General features: G+C 41.3%; 2 protein-coding genes across 4 annotated transcripts in view; one reads left to right on the top strand and one right to left on the bottom strand.

Moving 5' to 3' along the window:
• The window catches only part of LOC134752127 (heat shock 70 kDa protein cognate 5), a 154,357-nt gene that overhangs the window by 116,647 nt on the left and 14,743 nt on the right, over window positions 1-22,967 (top strand). For 2 of the 3 annotated variants that reach the window (XM_063687708.1, XM_063687707.1), the window contains exons 1-4: window positions 15,787-16,010; window positions 16,220-16,272; window positions 18,357-18,444; window positions 22,580-22,817. In XM_063687708.1, coding sequence (XP_063543778.1) covers window positions 15,909-16,010; window positions 16,220-16,272; window positions 18,357-18,444; window positions 22,580-22,817 — 481 coding nt within the window. In that variant the 5' untranslated portion in view covers window positions 15,787-15,908. Of the gene's footprint in view, window positions 1-15,786; window positions 16,011-16,219; window positions 16,273-18,356; window positions 18,445-22,579; window positions 22,818-22,967 lie in introns of those variants that run through there. The other variant, XM_063687709.1, reaches the window with a different exon arrangement.
• On the bottom strand, window positions 4,573-14,946 carry LOC134752422 (zinc finger protein 248-like). The gene is made up of 8 exons (XM_063688133.1): window positions 14,791-14,946; window positions 13,919-14,142; window positions 11,659-12,304; window positions 10,992-11,020; window positions 9,096-9,324; window positions 8,254-8,395; window positions 7,535-7,715; window positions 4,573-5,718 (listed from the first exon to the last, which is right to left on the bottom strand). Exons 1-8 carry the CDS (start codon window positions 14,914-14,916, stop codon window positions 5,505-5,507), a joined length of 1,791 nt encoding a protein of 596 aa, XP_063544203.1. The 5' UTR covers window positions 14,917-14,946; the 3' UTR covers window positions 4,573-5,504.

Genomic DNA, 22,967 nt, shown 5'->3' with positions numbered 1-22,967 from the left:
CTGGCACGTAATGTGCATACACGTTGTGTGCCAGCCTCGCCACAGAACTCACCTGACCCCGTGGACAACATGCCAATCGCTAACGCTACGTAGTGAACGAAACGCAACTGTCACTGTCACACTAATGGAAGAGTGATAGAGAGACAAAGCGATTCGATGGCGAAGCGCAAGCGATCGTCACTTTGGCTAGGCCGCCTGTTCATAGTTGTATAGAGGGTCACAGAACATCCTGAGCTCAGACCCGGACAGGCACTTATTGGCTCTGATAAAATCATAATCTGTTTGTCACGGAAACTTGCAAGTTCTATTGTATTTGTCTCGCAGATCCGGTGTATGTCGAGCAAGATAAGTTAACAACAAAGACCGGCGCCTGGCGAGACACTTTATCATCAATCATAACTCTGCAGGCGGTGCCCGTCTCACGTTCTCTGTTCAGTCTTTAATGCAGGTTCGATATGATGTAGGTACATCACACACATACATAGGTACACTAGGTAGTGTAGAGTGACTTGGGTGTGTAGTAGAAAAGCAAAGAACTATCTAGTTTTTGTGTACGAGAGTTTTCTTTTGGAAAGCTATTCGCTGGCGACGCTGGCAGTCTAAATAGCCACAAAGACAAACTATTTATAGCCAGTTGGACAGATGCCTGAAGGCTTCTAAAGACCTTGCAACAAATGACACGCGATTTAAGATAATTGCCTGCTAAGTTGGAGCAACGAATTCAATTGTATTGCAAATGGCATGCGATTATAGCTGATGTTTTCATAGAGGCCATTTGCGGGAGGTCCGTTAAATAATGAATTTGTCCACATCTTTTTGAGCCCAATGTCTAAATAACCGTCTTATACCGATCTGATTTAATCGTTTCGTTGGCGTGCAGAAAGTTTTAATGAATTACATACATACATATAATCACGCCTATTTCCCGGAGGGGTAGGCAGAGACCACGGATTTCCAGTTGCTACGATCCTGACATACCTCTTTCGCTTCCTTCACTTTCATAACATTCCTCATACAAGCTCGCCGGTTTAGGGTGCTCTTGACCTGGCCTTTCTTCAGGATTTCCCCGATCTGATCAGAGAAAGTCCGCCGAGGTCTGCCCCTTCCAACTCCCGTTTCTACCTCTCCCTTATACACTCTCTTTGTTAGCCTTCTTTCACTCATTCTTTCCACGAGTCCAAACCATCTCAACATACCTTAATGAATTACTATACTTTATTAATGAACGACCGCCAAGTAAACCTAAAAAAACCTGAATTTGTTACAGATAGTATGTAGCAGCAGAGCTGTCTAAATTTATCAATATGTAAGCTGTAAGTCGCCTGAAGAAATTGTCTCAGAAAAGGTCGGAGTCTTCAGAGGGCTAGCCAAGATGCCAATCGTTTGCCTCGTAGCGAACGAAACGGTAATGTCTCTCTATCACTAACGCTAATGTCTCTCTGTCGCACTTATATTGAAGAGTGATAGAGAGACATTACCGTTTCGTTCGCTACGGCGCAAACGATTGACATCTTGGCCATCACGGCTGAATTGGGTATCAGTATCAGAATGGTGTTAAGAAAATGTTACTTTGAGTGTGAATAAGGTGTCCATTGTTATTTATTTAGATTTGTTTGAATAAAAGTTGTAAAATTTTGCTAATTTTTTTTTTTAGATGAAGCATGACCAACTTAATCTATTTGCTTATTAGTAGGCATCCGCAACATGGCGAAGGCAAAATAGAATCTTGTAATTTGTCATGCTTTCCCTCTATAGTTTGGGTGTAGAGGGCAAATAGAGTCGGGGTTGCATAGAGCATCTCTCCAGCAAGTCCAGCAACCCAGTGAAGATTGCCAGACATTGTAAAAAAACACATTCAACTTAATATAAATATATTCCACAATGTATAAAATAATGTACTTTTTAGTATAACAATAACTAATTACAACAACATTGTGTCCCATAAATTTGCCATTTATGCCGTTTTCGAGCTAAGGATATGCTAGGGGAGGTGGCATGAAAAGGAGCCAGGTTTTAAAACTCTGATATAGTTAGTTAGTTAGTTTTGCTGGGCATTTTCCGCAACTCGACATCCAATGTGCCTATTTTGCGTGAAACGAGGTAGCGCTACTCTAACCACCCCAGCTCCTCCACGAAGCCTAGCAAGGTCTTCAGGTTGCTAGTTGCCTCCTTTAGTGTGCATGGATTCCCTAGGTATTTGCTCCTATATACTTCTACCTGTTTACAGTCTAGGAGAATATGTAATATAATATAATATACTTATATAAGCCCCAGGGAATGGTACGAAGGGTTCTCGGGGGTGTAAAACAGAAGACCGTGAGTTCAGTACATAGGTCCGTACTGACAAACCATTACAATATTGCCGGCGGGAGACAATCCTACCCTCCTCCGATACGTATACGTACATAACAACCTCGACTTGCATTATTTTAATAGTTTTAAAGCGAATATTGTACGAATTAAATGTATGAAAGTGAGTGTTTTCACTTTAAAAAATGGAACTTGTACAAGATTCGTTTTGGAACTACCAAAATAATGCGTAGCTCTTTTTATAACCCGGCTCCTTTATGCCACTTTTCCCCTAATCGTCAGCGGCTTAACCATGCGACGTATTTTATTTAATTATTTACAAATAAAATAAGGAGTAAGAGACGTTAAAAATGAACAAAAAATAAAGACTGTTTAATATGTAAACTATTAGTAAAAAATATGCTTAATCTGCGCAAACTCAACATTTAGTATTTTGTACCTTTTTCTAAGCTAACAGAGCAAATTTGTAAAAAAAATATAAGGTTTTTGTTTCACTTAACACCTCAGCCATCATTAAGTGTTAAATGAACTCAATGAACCGAAGTAATAAACAATGGGTAAGTAAACCAGAGTAGCGACGTGATTTTTACGTCGCTTTTTGTTCTGTGCTCTACAGCATTCTTGCGAATTTAGCTAGAGGCCCTATTTGTGTATGGGAGGGCTCCTTTTTTGGGCCTCCCGATACATTGATAATTTTTATTTATTGAAACGCGAGCACTCGCAATGCTCGGGCAATGCGAGGCGGAGTAGTAGTGTCATAAGTTACCTAGCTGTCATAATATAATGTATAGTGTTATGTATAGTGTAATGTGCTGTCAGCGTGTCAGCTAACCGGTGCAAGTGCACCGGGTAGCGACGTGTCGTTGTGAAGTGTAAATGTATTTCGCGGTGGTCAGCCCCGACGGCGGCGCCGGGACCGATTTTGCATGTCCAATGTACTGTTGTCGGTTGTCGCTAAATCGTCCATTCGTCAACTGTCTTTGTGATGTAGTCTGTCGTGTCGTTTAAAACGTGTTTGGGACGGCGGACGTCCCAGCTTTCGTTCGTTTTAGTCTTTCTTTACTTGTTGGTTGGACCGCTTTGGGAGGGGGAGGAGGGACTGCGCGCGGTCACCTGAGAGTTTAAATCTGTGAGGGTAAGTTGGGTACGGTTCCGGCTTGGGTTCTTTAGGTGGGTCTGGTTTTGGGTGAGTTGTGTAATTGATGGCTTGGGTGACAAGCGGATTTGGGTGATGAGGGGCGGTATCGAAGTAGTGGCGAGAGGCATTTCTTAGGAATTGGTAGACTGGGGATTTTGGCTTGGAAATTGTTATCTGTATTTCTGACGTACCAAGGTACGTCAAGAATGCGTCTTAACAATTTGTTCTGGAGTGTCTGTAGTGGTTTTAGTCTCTGTTCACCCAGAAAGGTGAAGGTGGGGCAGGCATATGAGAATATGGGTCTTATTACTGTTTTGTATAGGTGAATTTTGTTTCTTATGGATAGTTTGCTTTTCTTGTTGAGCATAGGGCCCAACCTACCCGCGACGAATTGGGCCTTGGCCTTATCTTTATTTATGTGAGGTCGGAAGGTTAGTCTTTGATCTAATGTGACACCTAGGTATTTTACCTTGGTGTCAAAGGGAATCGGTTTGTTGTGAAGGGTGATAGGGGCCATGTTGGGTAAGTTGGAAGCGGTGGGGTGGAAGACTATTGCAGCACTCTTCTCCGGGTTCACCTCGATCCTCCAGAGCTTGCACCAATCCCCCAGGGAATCGATGGCGCTCTGGAGGTTCTTGCGAATTACGGAGAGAGTGGTGTGTATATAGAAGATGGCAGTATCATCTGCGAAGAGGGCTAGTTGGACTGGTGGTGTTTTAGGGATGTCATTCGTATATAACGAGTAAAAAAGGGGAGAGAGGGCTGAGCCCTGAGGAACCCCCGCTCGGATGGGGTAAGGGGCCGAAAGCGATTTCTCCATTCGTTAGCAAAATTGGCGTTCCGACAGAAAGTCTCCCGCTAAGTGCAGGAGACGGTCTGACATGCCTAGTCGGTATAACTTGTATACCAGACCAGAGTGCCAGACCTTGTCGAAAGCCTTCGCCACGTCTAGAAAAATCGCGCCGGTCTTGAGACCCCCCCAACCGAGAAAAACCGTCCAGGACGTGTTCCGCGATTCTGTGTACTTGGTGAAGACAGGAGTGCTTGGTCCGAAAATCAAACTGCTCCAGGATGACGATATCTTCCTCATGGCACCAGGTTCGGATCCGCGTCAGGACGATCTTCTCGTAGAGTTTCTCCAGGGTACTCAGTAGGCTGATGGGTCTGTATGAAGATGGTTCGGTTCTCGGCTTCCCCGGTTTGGGTATACCAATGACCGTGGCTAACTTCCACGCGTTGCGCGATAACGCGTGCGGTTCAGGAAGCATTTTTAGTAGTCTGTTGGGAATGCCGTCAGGGCCAGGTGCTTTCCTGCTCGAATTCGTTTTCCCTAAAAGCGGTGATTCCCTCCTTGACCTGCCTTTGCAAGGCCCTCAGGGAACACCGATTCTCGGGCGAAGGGAAACGAGAGTGCTGCATTTTTCCTATCCAGTAGTTTCCTCAAGCTTTCAGGGAGAGGGCGACGACGGATATCGTCTGCCGGGACCTCCCTGGAAGCCTCTCTGAACACAGGTGAGGTGACTAGTGTATAGGTCAATTGCAGTGTCAGTCTGTTCTTTTGTCATGCTCGGGGACGTGGGGATATGAGTGGGTGCCTTTAGGAGGCCTACTCTCACTTTTTTCCAGTCCACTTTGGTCCTGGTACTCTGTGGATTACTGGGGTGTCTGTCGTGTTCGCTATATGAGAATTGCCTATTGTGTAATCTAGCCGCCCTAAGACGGTTCGAAATGTGTACTCACTGTCCTGTCCCGGTAAGGTTGGTGCGGGTGTTATCATCCCCTAGCCGAGGAGGCACTGAAATCCAAGCAATCACTGAAATCCTGGTATCTTACAGTATAACCTTTTCAGGGCGCACTATCACTTTATTGAGTCACTAACTCTGCACTGTAGTCCAATAACTCACGGAGCGGGCTCAACGATGGTTAGTCACTGACCGAGTGGAGAAGATCGATCACTGTGGAGGCGTACATGGCTCGCGGAGCGCGCGCGTGCGTAGAATTAGCTGAATGAATGAGAACTTCGATCGGTCAACCTCATTTTTAAATTTTGTGGGCTCTACTCAGATCGGGGTGCGAGGGAGTAAGACAACCCCGCAGTCTTCTCACATTTCGAGTCAGTACTGTCCTGTATGAGCTCCTGGCCCACTAAGAAGTTGACCTTCTGCCGGCCTGGCCGCTGCGGGGGCACGGTGATGCCGTGCATCTTCTGGAGATGCTTCTTCCAATAACAGCGGCGGGTGAAACACGAGTGGCAGACTTCGCATTCAAACCTGGAAATGCACATTTTTTCATGATATACTTGATCACATGCGTAATGCGCAAATTCTACAGCGTAATGTAAACGCTAAGCAACAATCTAAAGACGAATCGAACGGCATTGTATCATCCTCGTAAGGCCCACCATACAGTTTCCCTATTTTTAATTTGAACCTTGTTGTATAAAAGATTAGGGTGACTTTCGTTTGTTTTAGAAAACAATCAAACAAAAGAAATGCTATTTAATTCAGTTAGTGTAAGGTTCAAATTAGATTGAAACAGTGTACATTTTAATGGCCATTGGGCATTGGGCCTTACGAGGTTATATCATATATTGCTGCTTCCATCACTACACCTTATAAAACAAAGTCCCCCGCCGCGTTTATGTGTGTGTCTATGTATGTTCGCGATAAACTCAAAAGTAATGGATTTTCATGCGGTTTTCACCTATAGAGTGATTCTTAAGGAAGGTTTAGGTATATAATTTGTTAAGGTTTTGTGTAAACCGTGCGAAGCCGGGGCGGGTCGCTAGTAGACAAATTGGATCCAAAAAATAGCGTTTAGAGGAATGAATTCCCAGCAAGCAGGAAATCGTTTTAATACTTTCATTTGGTCCTAAATGCATGTAATCCAAGATTGCTTCATCCCAGGAGGTGTGCATTACCGTTTGACGTCGTTGTGGCTATCCATATGCCGTCTTAGTTTAGTTTTGTCGAAGAACCGCCGCTGGCACTGGCTGCACTGGTGCGGGCGCGCGCGGTCGTGCAGACGCCGCACGTGTGACACCAGGTTAGATGTGTGGAACTGTGTGTGTTACTGGTAATGTATTGTTACCGTTTGACGTCGTTGTGGCTATCCCTATGCCGTCTTAGTTTAGTTTTGTCGAAGAACCGCCGCTGGCACTGGCTGCACTGGTGCGGGCGCGGTCGTGCAGACACCGCACGTGCAACACCAGGTTAGATGTGTGGAACTGTGTGTGTTACTGGTAATATGTTGTTACCGTTCGACGTCGTTGTGGCTATCTATATGCCGTCTCAGTTTAGTTTTGTCGAAGAACCGCCGCTGGCACTGGCTGCACTGGTGCGGGAGCGGTCGTGCAGACACCACACGTGTGACATCAGGTTAAATGTGTGGAACTATGTGTGTTACTCATAATATGTTGTTACCGTTTGACGTCGTTGTGGCTATCCATATGCCGTCTTAGTTTAGTTTTGTCGAAGAACCGCCGCTGGCACTGGCTATACTGGTGCGGGAGCGGTCGTGCAGACACCACACGTGTGACACCAGGTCAGATGTGTGGAACTGTGTGTGTTACTGGTAATGTGTTGTTACCGTTTGACGTCATTGTGGCTATCCATATGCCGTCTCAGTTTAGTTTTGTCGAAGAACCGCCGCTGGCACTGGCTACACTGGTGCGGGAGCGGCCGTGCAGACACTGCACGTGTGACACCAGGTTAAATGTGTGGAACTGTGTGTGTTACTCGTAATATGTTGTTACCGTTTGACGTCGTTGTGGCTATCCATATGCCGTCTCAATTTAGTTTTGTCGAAGAACCGCCGCTGGCACTGGCTACACTGGTGCGGGAGCGGTCGTGCAGACACTGCACGTGTGACATCAGGATAGATGTGTGGAACTGTGTGTGTTACTCGTAATATGTTGTTACCGTTTGACGTCGTTGTGGCTATCCATATGCCGTCTCAGTTTAGTTTTGTCGAAGAACCGCCGCTGGCACAGGCTACACTGGTGCGGGAGCGGTCGTGCAGACACTGCACGTGTGACATCAGGATAGATGTGTGGAACTGTGTGTGTTACTCGTAATATGTTGTTACCGTTTGACGTCGTTGTGGCTATCCATATGCCGTCTCAGTTTAGTTTTGTCGAAGAACCGCCGCTGGCACTGGCTACACTGGTGCGGGCGCGCGCGGTCGTGCAGACGCCGCACGTGTGACACCAAGTTGGAGGATGTGTGGAACGTCCGCGCGCACTGTGTGCACTGGTATTGCTTCACACCTGTGTGATAGAGAAGAGTGTGAATTTAAAATTACTGTTTACGTTGACGTCCATGATGGTGTTTGACCAGGTCGTAACGGTGCCAGGTCTTGTAAAGAAAGGACGCCTGTTCCTAGTTCCTATATCTATCACACGCGCATAATTAAAATTAATATATATCTGTCCCGCCGATGATGCCGGAGGTCAAAGGCACTGTGCGAGCGCGGGATAGGAAATGCCGGAAAACACAAAATTATGGAGAATGCCTAATGTCTTAATTGGTTCTCCGCTAAACACTTCCCCTACGCCAATTTTTTTAACATGCAGATACGTCTGCGAGCGATACTCCAAATTTTATATTAACTTTTTCCATTTATTCTTTAATATAAAACTTCCCCTACGCTCCTTGTAGAAGAATTGTTTAGCGGTGAATGTACAGTACAGTACTAACTGGAGTGAATCAAAGGTCAGTTGACAGCTGACTAACTTTATTCATTTGATGTACGATACTAATGAAAAACCTATACTTACATATACTACTATTAGGTATAGGACTCACCGGCGTGGATGCGTAGGTGCTTGACCAGATCGTGGCGGTGCCAGGTCTTGTAGTCGCAGTGCGCGCAGCCGTGCAGGGGAGGGAGGTGTGAACGCACGTGCGTGTAGTGGGAGCCGCGGTGCGCGAATACTTTGCCACATATCTAGTAGAAAAAGCTGGTTATTTTATGTGTTAACTAAAGTGCAGTTAAAATGAGGTATTAGCTGTATCAAAGCAAAAATAGATATTTTTTTTTATGAAATAGGAGGCAAACGAGCAGACGGATCACCTGATGGTAAGCGATTACCAACGCCCATGGGCACCCGCAACACCAGAGGGGTTGTAAGTGCGTTGCCGGCCTTTAAGATGGGAGTACGCAACTCCGTAATAGATGGATACAGGAAAGAAAAAACGTACCGCGAAAATCAAGAAAATTTAATACTCGATCAGATGGCGCCACTACCTTTGGCCTACTCTCGTACTACCGTTGACGGTTATTTTATTATTTAACAATTTTAACGCATATCAGTGAAAGAACATGGGTCAAAATCATACAAAAATAATTAAGGCAAATAAAAAAAATCTTTTATCCATATATAAATACATTTTTTAATATTTTTAGATTTAATCGTGTGTCGATAGATGGCAGTAAATTTACTGTGGCACAAAATTCACTATTACAGTACCGCTCTATCCTATTATATCCTCTTTGATCAAAGTGTGGGGGTTACAAAAAGCTATAACAGACGGGCGTACCGGACCGCGACCTTAGTGCGGTCCGAGGCCTATTCGATCGTGTGTAAGGTGGTCCGCCGTATGCCCGCTAAAAACGCAGCTATAAGTGAGAGCGAGAAACGACTTACCTCGCACATCCAAGGATCCTCCGGGTGCTTAGCAAGCCTGTGAGCATCGCTTTCTTCTTTCGAATTAAACTTGATCTCACACGCAACACACCACAGCCTCTTAAACTTGAACTTCTTGGGTCGCCGACCGTTGGACTTCTTGTAAGTCCGCTTGCACTTGGGGGGCTTAATGTCTGGTTCTGGGCTGGGCGGGTCTGGGTCGGGATCTGGGTCTGGATCGGGGTCTGGACTGCAATTGTAGAATAAATACGGAGGTTAGTTAGTTACCCTGTGGAATGAACTGTCGCCTGCGGTATTTCCGGACACGACCTTCAAGAAAAGGGCGTACTCCCATCTTAAATACCGGCAACGCACTTACAACCCCTCTGATGTTGCGTGTGTCCATGGGCGGCGGTAATCGCTTATTACCATCAGGTGATCCGTCTGCTCGTTTGCCTCCTATATTATAAAAACAAAGTCAGTGGGGAGACAATCCTCCTTTCGGGCAAACTCGGCTCCGTTCGGCTCAGCATTGCTCCGAGCAATTATTAGTGTTGACACAGCTTGACGTCCCGTTGTGTGCACGACCACAGATAAGATAATGACTATAAGTAATAGTAACTAGCTTTTGCCCGCGACTACGTCTGCGTGGAGTTAGTAATTTGGGTAGCTTATTTTTTATCCAATCTGCTTTTTATCGATTCCCCATACAAACTTCCCCCCCCCCTTTTCACCACCTCAAAGGAGGACTTCTGGGATAAAAACTACCCTATGTCCTTCCCCGGGACTCAAACTATCTCTATACCAAACTTATCTCTACAACTAAATCGGTTCAGCGTTTTAAGCGTGAAGAGGTAACAGACAGACACACTTTCGCATTTATAATATTAGTATAGATTAGTATGGATTCTGTGGTACAAGACAGCATCAATAGTAGGTAGCGGATGAAAGTATCCAAAAGTACCTGCGACCCTCGAAAACTGTTCTAAATAAAGATATACTCTGGTACACCCACTTTGTCAGAAGACAAAGGCGGCAGATTTAAAAAAATGTAGGCGCGTAGGGTTGACTTTCCACTTAGAAAATTTGAATTTTGGCGCTTTTTCTACACAAAGTGGGTACGCCAAAGTATATAAATCGCTACATTTAGCGATCTAAAGTGCCTATCGGTTAGTCTAATTGTTCTACAAACAGGGGCTATCTTCATCATGACATGACATTGATCCTTTTCACACTTCCCTGTCTAGTCTTAGAATGAAACTTAGACATAAGTTGTTTTAATATGTCAAGTATAAATATAAATAAGTAAATGTATAAATGTAACTTTCCGGCTTTCCGGTAGGACAACCGTAGGCTCATGTTTTTCTGTTTTTTCTGTTTTTCTTTTATCTCCTTTTTATCTTTGCTGTTTAGTGTGTATGTTAACATTATGTACTTACTAATGAACCTCCAGGTCTGTTTTCTTAAGTATGTTAAGTACATTTGTACTTCAAACCCATTTGTATATGTGACTGTTTGTGTTCTAAATAAAGTAAAAAAAAAAAAAAAACTTTTTTGTTAACATACCTATTAGAAAATGGCGTAGACCGATCAGCCAGCCTAGCCAAGATTACGATGACGAAACGCTTTGTGCCTCTCTATCAGTCTTCCATATTAGTGTGACAGTGACGGTTGCGTTTCGATCGCTACGGAGCGTAAGCGATTGGCATGTTGGCTACGCGGCCAGGCGGCCTAGCCAAGGTGTCGAACGCTTGCGCTTGGCTATCGAATCGCTTTGTCTCTCTATCACTCTTCCAAGTATCCAATTTATATACTGGGCTTTAAGACAGATGGGAGATAAGGTAAACAACAGATCAGAATACAATATGATTTAATGTTTTACATTACAGTCATATGATACAGTTAACTGTTAGTCACATCGAAGGAGTAAAATTAGATAAATGATTCTGTAATTAATAATTACTTAGTGTTTAATTATAATAGGGTATTAAACATTTTTAACACGCTTTTATTAGGTCGACCTGTATGTAACTATGTAATGGAATCTAAGGTAACTAATTTAACCATCGCCCGGTTTCCGATAAAGCTGAAAATTCAATTCCAACAGAAATTCAGATAAAAAAGGTCCTTATTGCACATGAAACATAAGGACCCTTCTCTAACGGAAAGCCACATATTGTCTTTGTGCATGTAATAAAGAGCAGATATTGTATTTTATGTTACATTAGAGACCGCGCACTTAGAGCATTTAATATAACCGGAGTCGGCTTTAATAGCGCTTACCCCTCTGCCGAAAACCTTGCACAAATGTGCATACTTTTGTATGGACAGACGTTTATCTGACAGTTCTGACACATCTACATTTGATGTGCCCCTCCCCCGCAAAAATCTACAGACTTTTTGTACAGAAAATGAGAAACAAGGCGTCTCCAGTTACTAAATGCTCTTAGAGCCAAGCCTAAAGAGCGATCTTCTATATACCTAATATACGGCATTACAGAGCAGAAATTCAAGAAAATCACTATCGTACGTGATTACCCCATTATTAACAACATATTTATAAGGAATATTCTCTAATTTATGCATCATTCGTGTTATTCATGGCCGCCTGCTCACAAGCTTTTTCCAACCACCCCAACACCGTCTTCTCGCCCACACTCAACGTATTCAAAAACATCTTCTTACAAACTGGCCAACACTCATTATTGACCTCCAAATTATACTTTATAGTCTTTGTTCTTCTCGACTCTCCATTCACCTTTTTACAGTTAGTAACATCTACTAAATCTATAACATACTGCTTTTTATCCGTCCAATTTAGGCCCCAGAATTTGTTAAAGCAGTATTTTCTGTCCTTATCTTTTATAATATCGCATCTTCTCTTCGCGCTTTTACGACATAAGCTCGAAAAGCAAGGCGGTCCCATTTTACGCTCCTTTCTAGTTTCAAACCCGACTTTTATACCTTTTAAGCGCTTTTGACTCAAATAAGCTCTCCCGGATTCTCTAGCTTTCTTCACTCTATTTATTTCCCAGTTTGAGGTATCAGCGGAGCCTTTTTTGGATCTCTTCTTTGGTGTCTTCTCGTGTAAGATTGAGTCGCCAGGTATTCTGTCGCTGGTTGAAGATATACTTGGTTCGGTGAAACTGTTGCCAATATTGACGTACATTGTCTGATTGTTTTCCGTGTAGATATATTCATGGGCCTTGGGTGGTTTTCGGTTTTTATTTCTAAAATAAACATTGGAATTAGTTCAAATTTTGCAAATATCAAAAGAGGCAATATACAATCGGGTTGGCAAGTGTAAAAGGTTTTTAGAGATGACGCCCGCATAGGCTTCTCCTGTTTTTATTTTTGTTCTATGGGAATTGGCTTAAAGGACTAGAATCCAGGCCATAAAATTCCAAAAAAAAACAAGAACTTGACACTATTCGTAGGATTGACAGGTAAAACTTATGCTGGTGCCATCTGTATGATACTTCGAGAGGCCAACCCCATTAAAGCTACAAGGGATAAATTATACGGAATAATAGACTTACCACTTAAAAAAATACGACTGGCAACTTCGCAAGATCGTATCTCTGCAAGTTATGCATTTGCATAAGCAACCTTAAGACATGCAAATAGATCTCAAAATCGTAACAAACGCAATAGCCTCGTACGAACTTGCGAGAGTTACCAGTCCGTATTGTTTTATATCTTCACAGATATTCACTTTTTTTTTTCAATGCACTTGATAATAATACTTCATAATAAAATACTTAAAACACCAATGTTTTAATTTAAACTGTAGTACATACATATATTTGTGTATGTACTTTTTTTACTGGTTTTGTTCAGGTAAGCGAAATAGAAAAGGAACTGCAGATATACGACCTTACGATAGTTAACAGTTTTAGTTTTATTAAAATACGTAATGGAAATACTAAATTCATGCAAATAATTTGAAATAACCAGGGAAATGCTTATCAGCGGTAAAACTATATTATGTGTATCTAAGGTTGGTATTCCACTCTTTCCAATTTCTTTGTCCGATGTGCATTGCGTCTCACTCTCTCACTAAGCAAAATGTGAGATGCAAACAATACACTTAAAGATAAAAATGGCCTCAAACTAGCAGAATGTAATCAAATCTAAATAACGAAAAACAATAATTAAACTAATATTACTTGCAAATGTCGAATATCCACCTTTATAATGTCCCGGAACCTTTACGGCCCGGCCACGACATCGCGCGGCGGCGGCAGCGGCGAGCGGCGGCCATAGGTGGGAACGAAAGGTCCGATCGCTGTGTCTCGCTCCAACCTATGGCCGCCGCTCGCCGCTGCCGACGCGCGATGTCGTGGCCGGGCCGTTAGTTTTGTTTGGAACCTTGTCTTATTTCGTAAAAAGTGAAATTACATTTGGAAAAAGGTCTTTGTTTACCTAGGACATACGAGTAACACACTAAACAAACGCCTACATAATATTGGTAAATCTGACAGCCCCATGTGCAGAGTGTGCATGGAAGAAGAAGAAACAAATACCCTAATGCTTTGTCCAATGGCTCAGGACACCCTGTATAGGAGCAAATACCTAGGGAATCCATGCGCACTGAAGGAGGCAGTTAGCAACCTAAAGACCTTGCTAGGTTCCATGAACGAGCTGGGGTGGCTAGAGTAGGGCTACCTCGTTTCACGCAAAATAGACACTTTAGATGTCGATTTGCGGAAAATGCCCAGCATAACTAACTAACTAAGGCCTTTGTTTTATTATATTTATATTATTTCATAGCAAATAATATTGGCATAAATATTCTATTATTGCCCACCCCTACCTAAGACCAAGTAAAAACAAACCATCACCTGTCTTCTCTCTCCTTCTTCATGTTGACCCTCTTACTCTTCCTCTCCTCCTTGACCCAATCATCATCCCGCTCTACCTTCACATCAGTGTTGACCAGTGTCTGAGCGTGCGGGTGCAGCGTGTGGTGTGATGACAAGCAGGTGGACTTGAACGAGCGTGCGATGGAGAGGTGCGTGAGGCAGGGGGGGCAAATGTGAGAGGGGAGGGTGGGTTCATTGAGGAGCTGGAATTTAAAAAAACATTTTTAAAATCGATCAAGTTGCAATCAGTTATTTTTGGTAGCTGTCTTTAGCTATTATTATTAAACAGGTACTTCTTAATTTAATTCAAAACTAGAATACAACCTAACTCTTAATACCACACATACACCTTATCAATTGTCTGAGTTATGTACAGATGTAATGCATAATAATTTTCCAACATATTTTCACAGAAACATACAAATGTGTCTTGTTATTTCAGTGTCAAATTTCTTTAACTTTCTGGCCTGCTAGGAAGAAAGTTTGCCCACCATTGTCTTACACTATATTATAGTGTGTAAATAAACTACCCTTTAAAGAGTTTAAAGGATAAGTATAGTTTCTTTACTGCTGTTAACCCACAAATGAACAGGCAGACTTAGTAATGTATACAATCAGAACAAAATAGTTAAAATTGTAAATTAGATCCACTAACTTAGCCCTATCTATGTATCATAGATGTAAGTACGTAGGTAATAAACTATTAATAAACAAATATTTTCCTAACTAGAAATAATTTGTTATAAGACTTATAAGAATTAAGTGGAAAGAGCTACGTTTTAAATTAGTCCAGTATTGGTAATTCGGAAATGTATGTTCTTAAAGAATGAAAAATACTTTGTTTAACTTACTCTTATGCCAGTACAATATTCTATTTGTTCTATGATACCAGTCCCTTCAACAAACAGGGCTTGCATGCCCTCGCCCTGAACTAAGCATATTCTACATGCTGTATCGTTTCTCAAAACATTTTCCATTGTTAATGCTATGCTATTGTCAATTTTTTGTGTAAGAAGTTAACATTTAGCACAAAATCAAATTAGAGAGAAAATAATGAATAACTGTACGAAAGCAATAAAAACATTGATAATACGTGTTGAATGACATGTTGACATTGACAGCTAAAGTGTGTTGCTAGTAAAAAAATATTTTAGTTTAAACTCAGTTAAACTAATACTCACGTACCAGCATTTAGTCCAGCAATTGCAGGATACTGCTACTAGAATGAGAAAGCGATTTTGATAAGTTTCTCACATCCAAGTTACTCACTATAACAATTATTTATCTCTCGTTATTGCAGGACCGTGTGAGTACTATGTTTTAAGGTCCCTCCACACTCGCGCTTAGACCTTTACCTCTCTGTCGCACTTGTAAATTCGTACGTAAATGCGACAGAGAATTAAAACTTCGTTTGTGGTTTGCGGTGAGCCCGCTGTTTTAGAACACAGAAGAACTGGGAACTTTTATTGCGTATTTTAGTACTTTTTTATTGACATTTTTTTTTTTCATTTGTATTTACATGGGTATTTTTAACATTAAGTCTCCTCTCGTGGGCGAATCGCGGCGTGAAGCAGTGAACGCGAGTGTGGAGTCATGAACGCTAATCAGTCTGGAGCGACGTTACATTTTCTATTCTCGCCATTATGTAACAATCAGTAAGTTGTCTATTACACTTCTCGTTCAAAACTGGTATTGTCCTGTCATTGGCGTTTATTTTCAAGGTCATTTCTGTTGCCCAATACCAAGCATTTAAATTCGTTAAATTCAAATCTATGATCAAAGAGAACTAGCCTCATTAGATTTTTAAACGAGAATATTCTACAGCACGCGCAATTTTACGTGTGGCAAGAATACTCGATACCAGAAAAAATTAAAAAGGTTCTTTCATGAAGTTGCGTCACCCACATGTTCTGTCTGAAGTGAATTAAAACCAGAAATAAATTGAATAGTTGCTAATAAATTATTAAAAATGTTGTGCGCTACGCGGGTGGTCGGCCGAAAGGCTTTGGAGTGTTCTGGCATTGGTACGGATTTCTACACACAGAGAAATTTCAGCACAATCCTGAAAAATGTAAGTGACCATTTTTATTTCTAAAACGAAAGAAAGTCGCTTGTCATAACTCTTAAAATGTCAATTTAATATTCCCTAAAATATTTGCCTTGAGTTCTCTATCCCTCTTTGTTATTTTCCATAGTATTTTCACCGGTCCGCGGGGGGCACATGGAGTGCGTTTAAACTACGATTTCACTTAATATTTCCATTATTTTCCGTTATTTCAGACCGCAGCCCCTACAGTGCCCATTTATCAGCGACATGTACAGTACAGAAACAAGTAAGTCCTTAAATCTTATCTGAATCGTAATAGTTTCATCATAACCTAACATTTTTCGTGTCGACCTTTGTATACTAGCCATAAACCGAAGTAACCGAACATAAGTCAACTATTGCGATTGATTTCGTGAATTGCGTCATGTTTTTGTGAAATGAACATAAGAAAGTACTTGAACCATTGCCAGGTTTTTAAAGTCAGGGTGATAGATAGTAGACACACTAGACATTTACTTGCTTTAAATTTAGTGAGTTATAGTTGGTCAAACCAAATTGTCAGTAAATGAGAACAAAAAAACTATACTCATCCCTTTCTTTTGGGTGCTAGTACTAGTGAAAGAAAGATAGTATGATTCTCTGTCTATGTTTGAAATGAGACAGTCATTCGACAAACTATATGTATGGTATCTACCCTGCTTTCTAAATTGTAAAATTGGCAATATAGTAGCATGAACAGTTTCATATTAGTATCATTATGTTTATAACATGTACCTAACTACAAGTGATAAGTAGTGCATGTAATTTGCATATTCTATCATGCTTGACAAATGTTGTTTATTGACAAAGTCTGTTATCCATGTTGCAATTCATTGAAAATCAGGGTTGGTGAAAGTATCTACTGTAGGGAACCCTAACTTTGCTGTTGGTGCCCAACTTTTTGCCTAAGTAAAATATTAAAATAACAGTTTTACCAACAAACAGATGTACATTAATTTCAGAATTAACAATCAACATACGGCCCGCGAGCCTCCCTGGTTATTTTATATGTAATATTGACAAATCCATAACAACTCTAATACAATGCCACAACACATAGTTAGGGAACTCCTGGGTTAAGGGTTTAAAATAAAAGAAATACAACCTTATTTCCTACACCACTGATATCAAATTCAATTACCTGTTTTTTCTTGTATGATACTTTGGAGGTTACTAAACAATAATAACTTCCACCAACAATCTCAACAAGTGGCAAACTTGTAATTGGCACCGTTGCCGGCCGTCGCATCATTGCGTGCGGCCTTCGCGGCGGTGCTACACTAAAGACTGGTGTTGAAGGCACATTTCCTTGGATTGTGGCTACACTATTAGACAACAAGACCTCATTGTCCTTCTCAACTTGCCCATATAGTGCCTTAGTTTCGTACCTAATAGTATACTTTCATTTTGTGCTTAACAGAAACAAATTATTCCGTTTAGCTCAAGAGATTTCATGTTAACTCATATGAATAAATAAATAAAAGACGTTTATTCAAGAAGTTTGAACATAGGTACATAATAAAAGTACACGATAATGCTTACAAACTAATCTACATGTATGAAACTTTTTCAGTCCAGACCACTAAAAATAGTCTACTTTATTATCTGAAATGGATAACCCTCTCCTGGAAACAAAATTAAGAAGAAGAAGAAAGACATTTATCCCATAAAGCACACACAGAGGACAAAACGATGAAAGAAATAAGATACTTAAAAAGGGAAAATAATTAGAACAGCAAAAACAAAGATAAAATTATTTAAGTACACATTATAAACAGAAAAATTACACAAGGGTCCAATTTGACATTGCTCTTGAAAAATTTACAATAGTTATATACAGACAATTTTCCTGTATCTTCTACAGCTATAAATTTCTCCAATCCCAATATACAGCTAAATTTGAAAGGCTATTATAGTGATACTAAGTTAGCAATTGAATATATTAACAATTATATGAGGTGGTTTAAAACGGATCTTTATAACTTGGTTGCCTTTAGTTTGTGACAGTGAAACATTTTTGTACTTTGGTTTTCTACCTTATCATTAAATTCAAAAAGACTACATCATCATAACATTTCACTGACTGTTTTACGTGTTGACTTTGTAATCAAATGTAGGTATAACAATCACCTGTCAATCACAAACTAGAAGTAATTTATGTCTACAAACTAATTGGTTTTTCTGGACGCTCCCTTTTTTCCTATTTTTATTCCTATAGAAGTTTAGATTTATAGAAGAAATTCTGCTCTTACAACCTTGATGCTGGCAAAATTGCCCCAATGGACAGATGCCATAAGAACCAAGAACTGAACTGAACAATTTTATCTACAGATCCGATGGCGTACGCGGCGCCGTCATCGGCATTGACTTGGGTACCACCAACTCCTGTGTCGCGGTCATGGAAGGCAAGACCCCCAAGGTAAGCTCTCTTTTTATTTGAAGCCGACACAACATGCGTAACGCAGTACGGCAGTACGGCTTCCTTGCGTTGTGTAGGTACTTCGTAACGAATACGGCACGCAACGCAAGCGACGTAAAATCGACTTCAAAGATATGTTACTTTTGAAGTTTACTCCTTTCTAATACGTCGAAACATGTTGGCATATCTGTGACGTCGATTGTTATATGCAGAGAGCCGGTGACAGGCTGCATAGGCATCAGTGTGGCTGTAGCCCGACCTTTAAGGATTTTTAAAATGTGTTATTATTCCATTGTAAAAAGAAACAAACTACAAATGAAATTTTAAAATCTGTGTGAAATAAGTAATAAATTAAACAAAAACGGAAACAAAAAACCCTATTTCGAACATAAACATTTTTTGTAGTAATAAATGTAAAATATTCAGGACACAAAATATTCAGAATGCAGTATATACATAAGAAAAAACCGGCCAAGTGCGAGTCGGACTCGCGTTCCAAGGGTTCCGTACATTACACAATTTTAACAATGTATTTTATATGTGAAACGCGAGTTAAATGTCTTATAAAAAACCCGTCAGGGGTCGGATCAAAAACTAAGTAATTAAGTCCGACTCACGCTTGACTGCACATTTCTAATAGGTTTTCCTGTCATCTATAGGTAAAGAACTATTTTGTGTATTTTTTTTCAAAATTTTAGAGCCAGTAGTTTTGAAGATAAAGGGGGGGGGAATGGTCATTTTTTGGGTATTTTCTTAAATATTTTCTAAACTATATATTTTAAAATTACAAAAGAAAATATATTTGAGATTCTCACAATGACCTCTTTTATTTGATATGTAATGTAACACGATATAGTTTGAAAAACTTTAATTTAAAATTTTCTCATTTACCCCCCAAAAGTGGCCCCCATGTTTAAAATTCATTTGTTTACGTTACATGTCCGTCTTTGGGTCGCAAACTTACATATGTGTACCAAATTTCAACTCAGTTGGTCCAGTAGTTTCGGAGAAAATAGGCTGTGACAGACAGACAGACGCACGAGTGATCCTAAAAGGGTTCCGTTTTTTCCTTTTGAGGTACGGAACCCTAAAAAGATAAACAACTAAATGTTCCATCCAAAATCCAGGAATAGTTTTTTTTTATTGAATTGTAAGTAATTTAGCCAATGCGTAAAGTGCGCGGGCACTACATCTACAAACAAAGTAAACGCTAGTCCTGGCTGTGTACTTTCATACGATTTGACATGTTAACTGTCAAACTATAATAAATAAAGGCGGCGCCACTATCGTGCACGCAATCTAATACCATGGCAAATTTCGTCGCCCTCACAGAATAACGATTTGGCCCTTTGCTCACCATGGCATTTGAACCATCAACGCTACCGACCCGAGTTCGATCCCCGGCGGCCTCTTTTTCCATTTATTTCGCACCGACGATCAGCGTCCGAGCCCTGTGCGCGGTACGCTCTTGCAGCGGTGCGAGAGTAATGCGCGGAACCAGCTAGCCGCGGCCCTGTGGTCGCTGGCTTTCCTAGATACCGTGCTACATTTTTTGTAAAAAAAAAAAAAAATTTTTTTTAGTTGAAACATTTAGACTACATTTTGGTTACTTAAAAAAATATTCAGTTATTTATGTTTTGTTTATATTGTGATTCAAATATTTTACAGTTCTTTTTATTTATGCACTTTTTTTTTTTTTGGTTTTTACTTCGTGGCGCAAACGAGGGTTGAACTCGAGGTTTTTTTATTTGCTGATTTCAAGAAATTTTTCAACAGCCACTTTTCGGACAAAGATTCTAGACTTCTAATCGACGGATTTAAATCAACTTGCAATAAAACCTTATTATTTTCCTAAATGTTTACTCAAATCGTCGTTTTATCTCTGCGAGTACCTATTTTTAGCACTAGCAAATATGTTTGTGAATTAAAAAATTGCACATGCTCAATAACACAACATTCAACAATAGCGCCTGGTGAGTAATAGGTTTTTTCCTTAGACTTTACCTATCTTATACAGAGTTACATATATCTTTGGTTATAGCATAGTTGCTATGTTATCTGTAAAGTTGTAAAAAAACCTTTGGACTTGGATGTGACTAATGATGTGCTGTCGAAAAAATTGCGAAATTTCCACATTGAGATGTTTCGGAAACTTATCGTATTTTTGTATGGGGATCGAAATTTCCCGTTTCCAAAATTTCCTATGACATTTTCCTCAAATTTCCGAGGGTTTGCATACATAGCATTACATTCAAGCCAAAGTATATAAGTAGTAAAGTACTATTTTTAAGCAACTTACACTATTTTATTATTATTATTTTTATTATTTTATAAATACGTTTACACGACTTTACAGTAAACCAATACGTCATGAAACTAACACATAACAACATAGAATCATTACATTAAGTATTACATTACATTTCACACACGGATAACAAACATTACGTTACACTCGAGGGCCTAGCGTCCATCACCTCACAGAACCTCAAGCATTCGTTTCTCACAGCCACCCATCGCCATGCAATCAAATCGCATTCCGGTGCTGACGCCAAGAGCGCATTAAGTAGAGAGAGAGCGCGCGGCAGTGGCGAGTTTCTTCGCGACACAGTTCGCGCAGCCGGCACAGCTAAAAGAACGCGTCTCCGCGGCCTGAGATTTATTCTGGAGACATCTGGAACAAACAGTCGCACGAGGCGGCTCACAAGTTCCGGACAATCTGACTCTCCGCGCAGTGTTCGACACGCAGTAGATAGCAAACTAAAGGTCCGTCTGACTTCTAATGAATTGTATCCAAGGGTTCCCAAGAGATACTTGGTTGGATACAGGAACGGGTAGTACCCATAAATCTTCTTGTACAAAAACCTTAGGAAAGCTTTTTGCACTTTCTCCAGCAGTAACGCGTAAGTTGATTCATACGGTAACCATGCGATCGACGAAGCCTCTAACTTGCTTCTCACCAAGGCGTTATAAACTAGCTTAATAGCCAGTGGATCGTTAAAGTTACGCAAGTTACGGATTACAAAGCCCAGTCTTCGATAGCAGTCGGTCGCAAGTGACACTATGTGCTCGTGGAATGTGAGACGAGTATCGAAGACCACGCCTAGATCCTTAACAGAAAACACACGATTTATAGGCTCTGATCCCAAAAAGTACTGCGCAAGTACTGGAGCGCGCGAACGGCTGAAGGTACAGACACTGCACTTGGCTGGGTTGAAAAGAAGTTTGTTCTCCATACTCCACCGAAAGACCAAGTTGATGTCCGCCTGCAATGATTCACAGTCGGTTTCTTGCTCCACCCCGTAAACTAACTTCAAATCGTCAGCGTAAAGGAGGCATTGACATGACTTTAGAACAGACTGGAGGTCATTAATCATTATTCCAAACAGGAATGGTCCTAGTATGGAGCCTTGACTAACGCCCGATCGAGTATGATAAGGAGCCGAGACAAAGCAACCGTGCCGGACAAATTGCAGTCGATCACGTAGATAACTTGCAAAGAATTTCAGCAATCCAGTAGAAAAGCCAATGCAGCTTAATTTTTGCAGCAAAACATCGTTATCCACGCGATCAAAAGCCTTCCTAAAATCGAGATACAGTACATCAACCTGGATACCTCTATCAAGGTGTTCCGAAATGCTATCGACCAAAATCAGGAGATTTGTGTTTACCGATCGATTCGGTCTGAAACCGTGTTGAGCATCACACAAAAGAGGTCTAGTCTGTACTGATAGAGTTCGATGGAGTATAGACTCAAACAATTTGGCCAGCGTAGGAAGAATAGCTATTGGCCTGTAATTTTCCACCGCAGTAACATCACTCCCCTTTGGGATCGGTCTTACCCTAGATACCTTCCAATGATGCGGGTAACACCCAGTACTGAGGGCCAAGTTGAAAATAAAATGCAACGGAATCTTCAGGCTCTCTGCACACCCTTTCAAGATATACGCCGGCACGTTATCGGGCCCGACCGAACAGTTGACTATGACGCATGACGCGTGTACAGATGTGCCGTTCACACATAGAAACGCAAGTGATTTTTGATGTATAGCGTGTCCGCCCTGTGGTATCGGGGCTTCTATTTAAAATCAAGTTCCAGCATAAACAACCTAATTACAAAATCCCTCCTTCACAGGTGGTCGAAAACAGCGAAGGCTCCCGCACCACCCCCTCCCACGTCGCCTTCACTAAAGAGGGGGAGCGTCTCGTCGGCATGCCCGCCAAACGCCAAGCCGTCACCAACAGCGGCAACACCTTCTACGCCACCAAACGTCTTATTGGAAGACGGTTTGAGGACCCCGAGGTTCAGAAGGACATGAAGAATCTATCTTACAAAGTAGTGAAGGCGTCTAATGGAGATGCGTGGGTCCAAGGTGGGTTTTAGTTTGTTTAGTCAAATGCTAAAAGGTAACCAACAGTGGCAACACCTTCTATGCCACCAAACGTCTTATTGGAGGACGCTTTGATGATCCCGAGGTTCAGAAGGATATTAAGCATCTTTCCTACAAGGTTGTGAAGGCCTC

Source organism: Cydia strobilella, chromosome 24 (assembly GCF_947568885.1).
Source record: "Cydia strobilella chromosome 24, ilCydStro3.1, whole genome shotgun sequence".
NCBI classification, from domain to species: domain Eukaryota; kingdom Metazoa; phylum Arthropoda; class Insecta; order Lepidoptera; family Tortricidae; genus Cydia; species Cydia strobilella.
The sequence above is the reverse complement of the archived record's forward strand: the minus strand, read 5'-3'. Positions and strand labels throughout refer to the sequence as shown.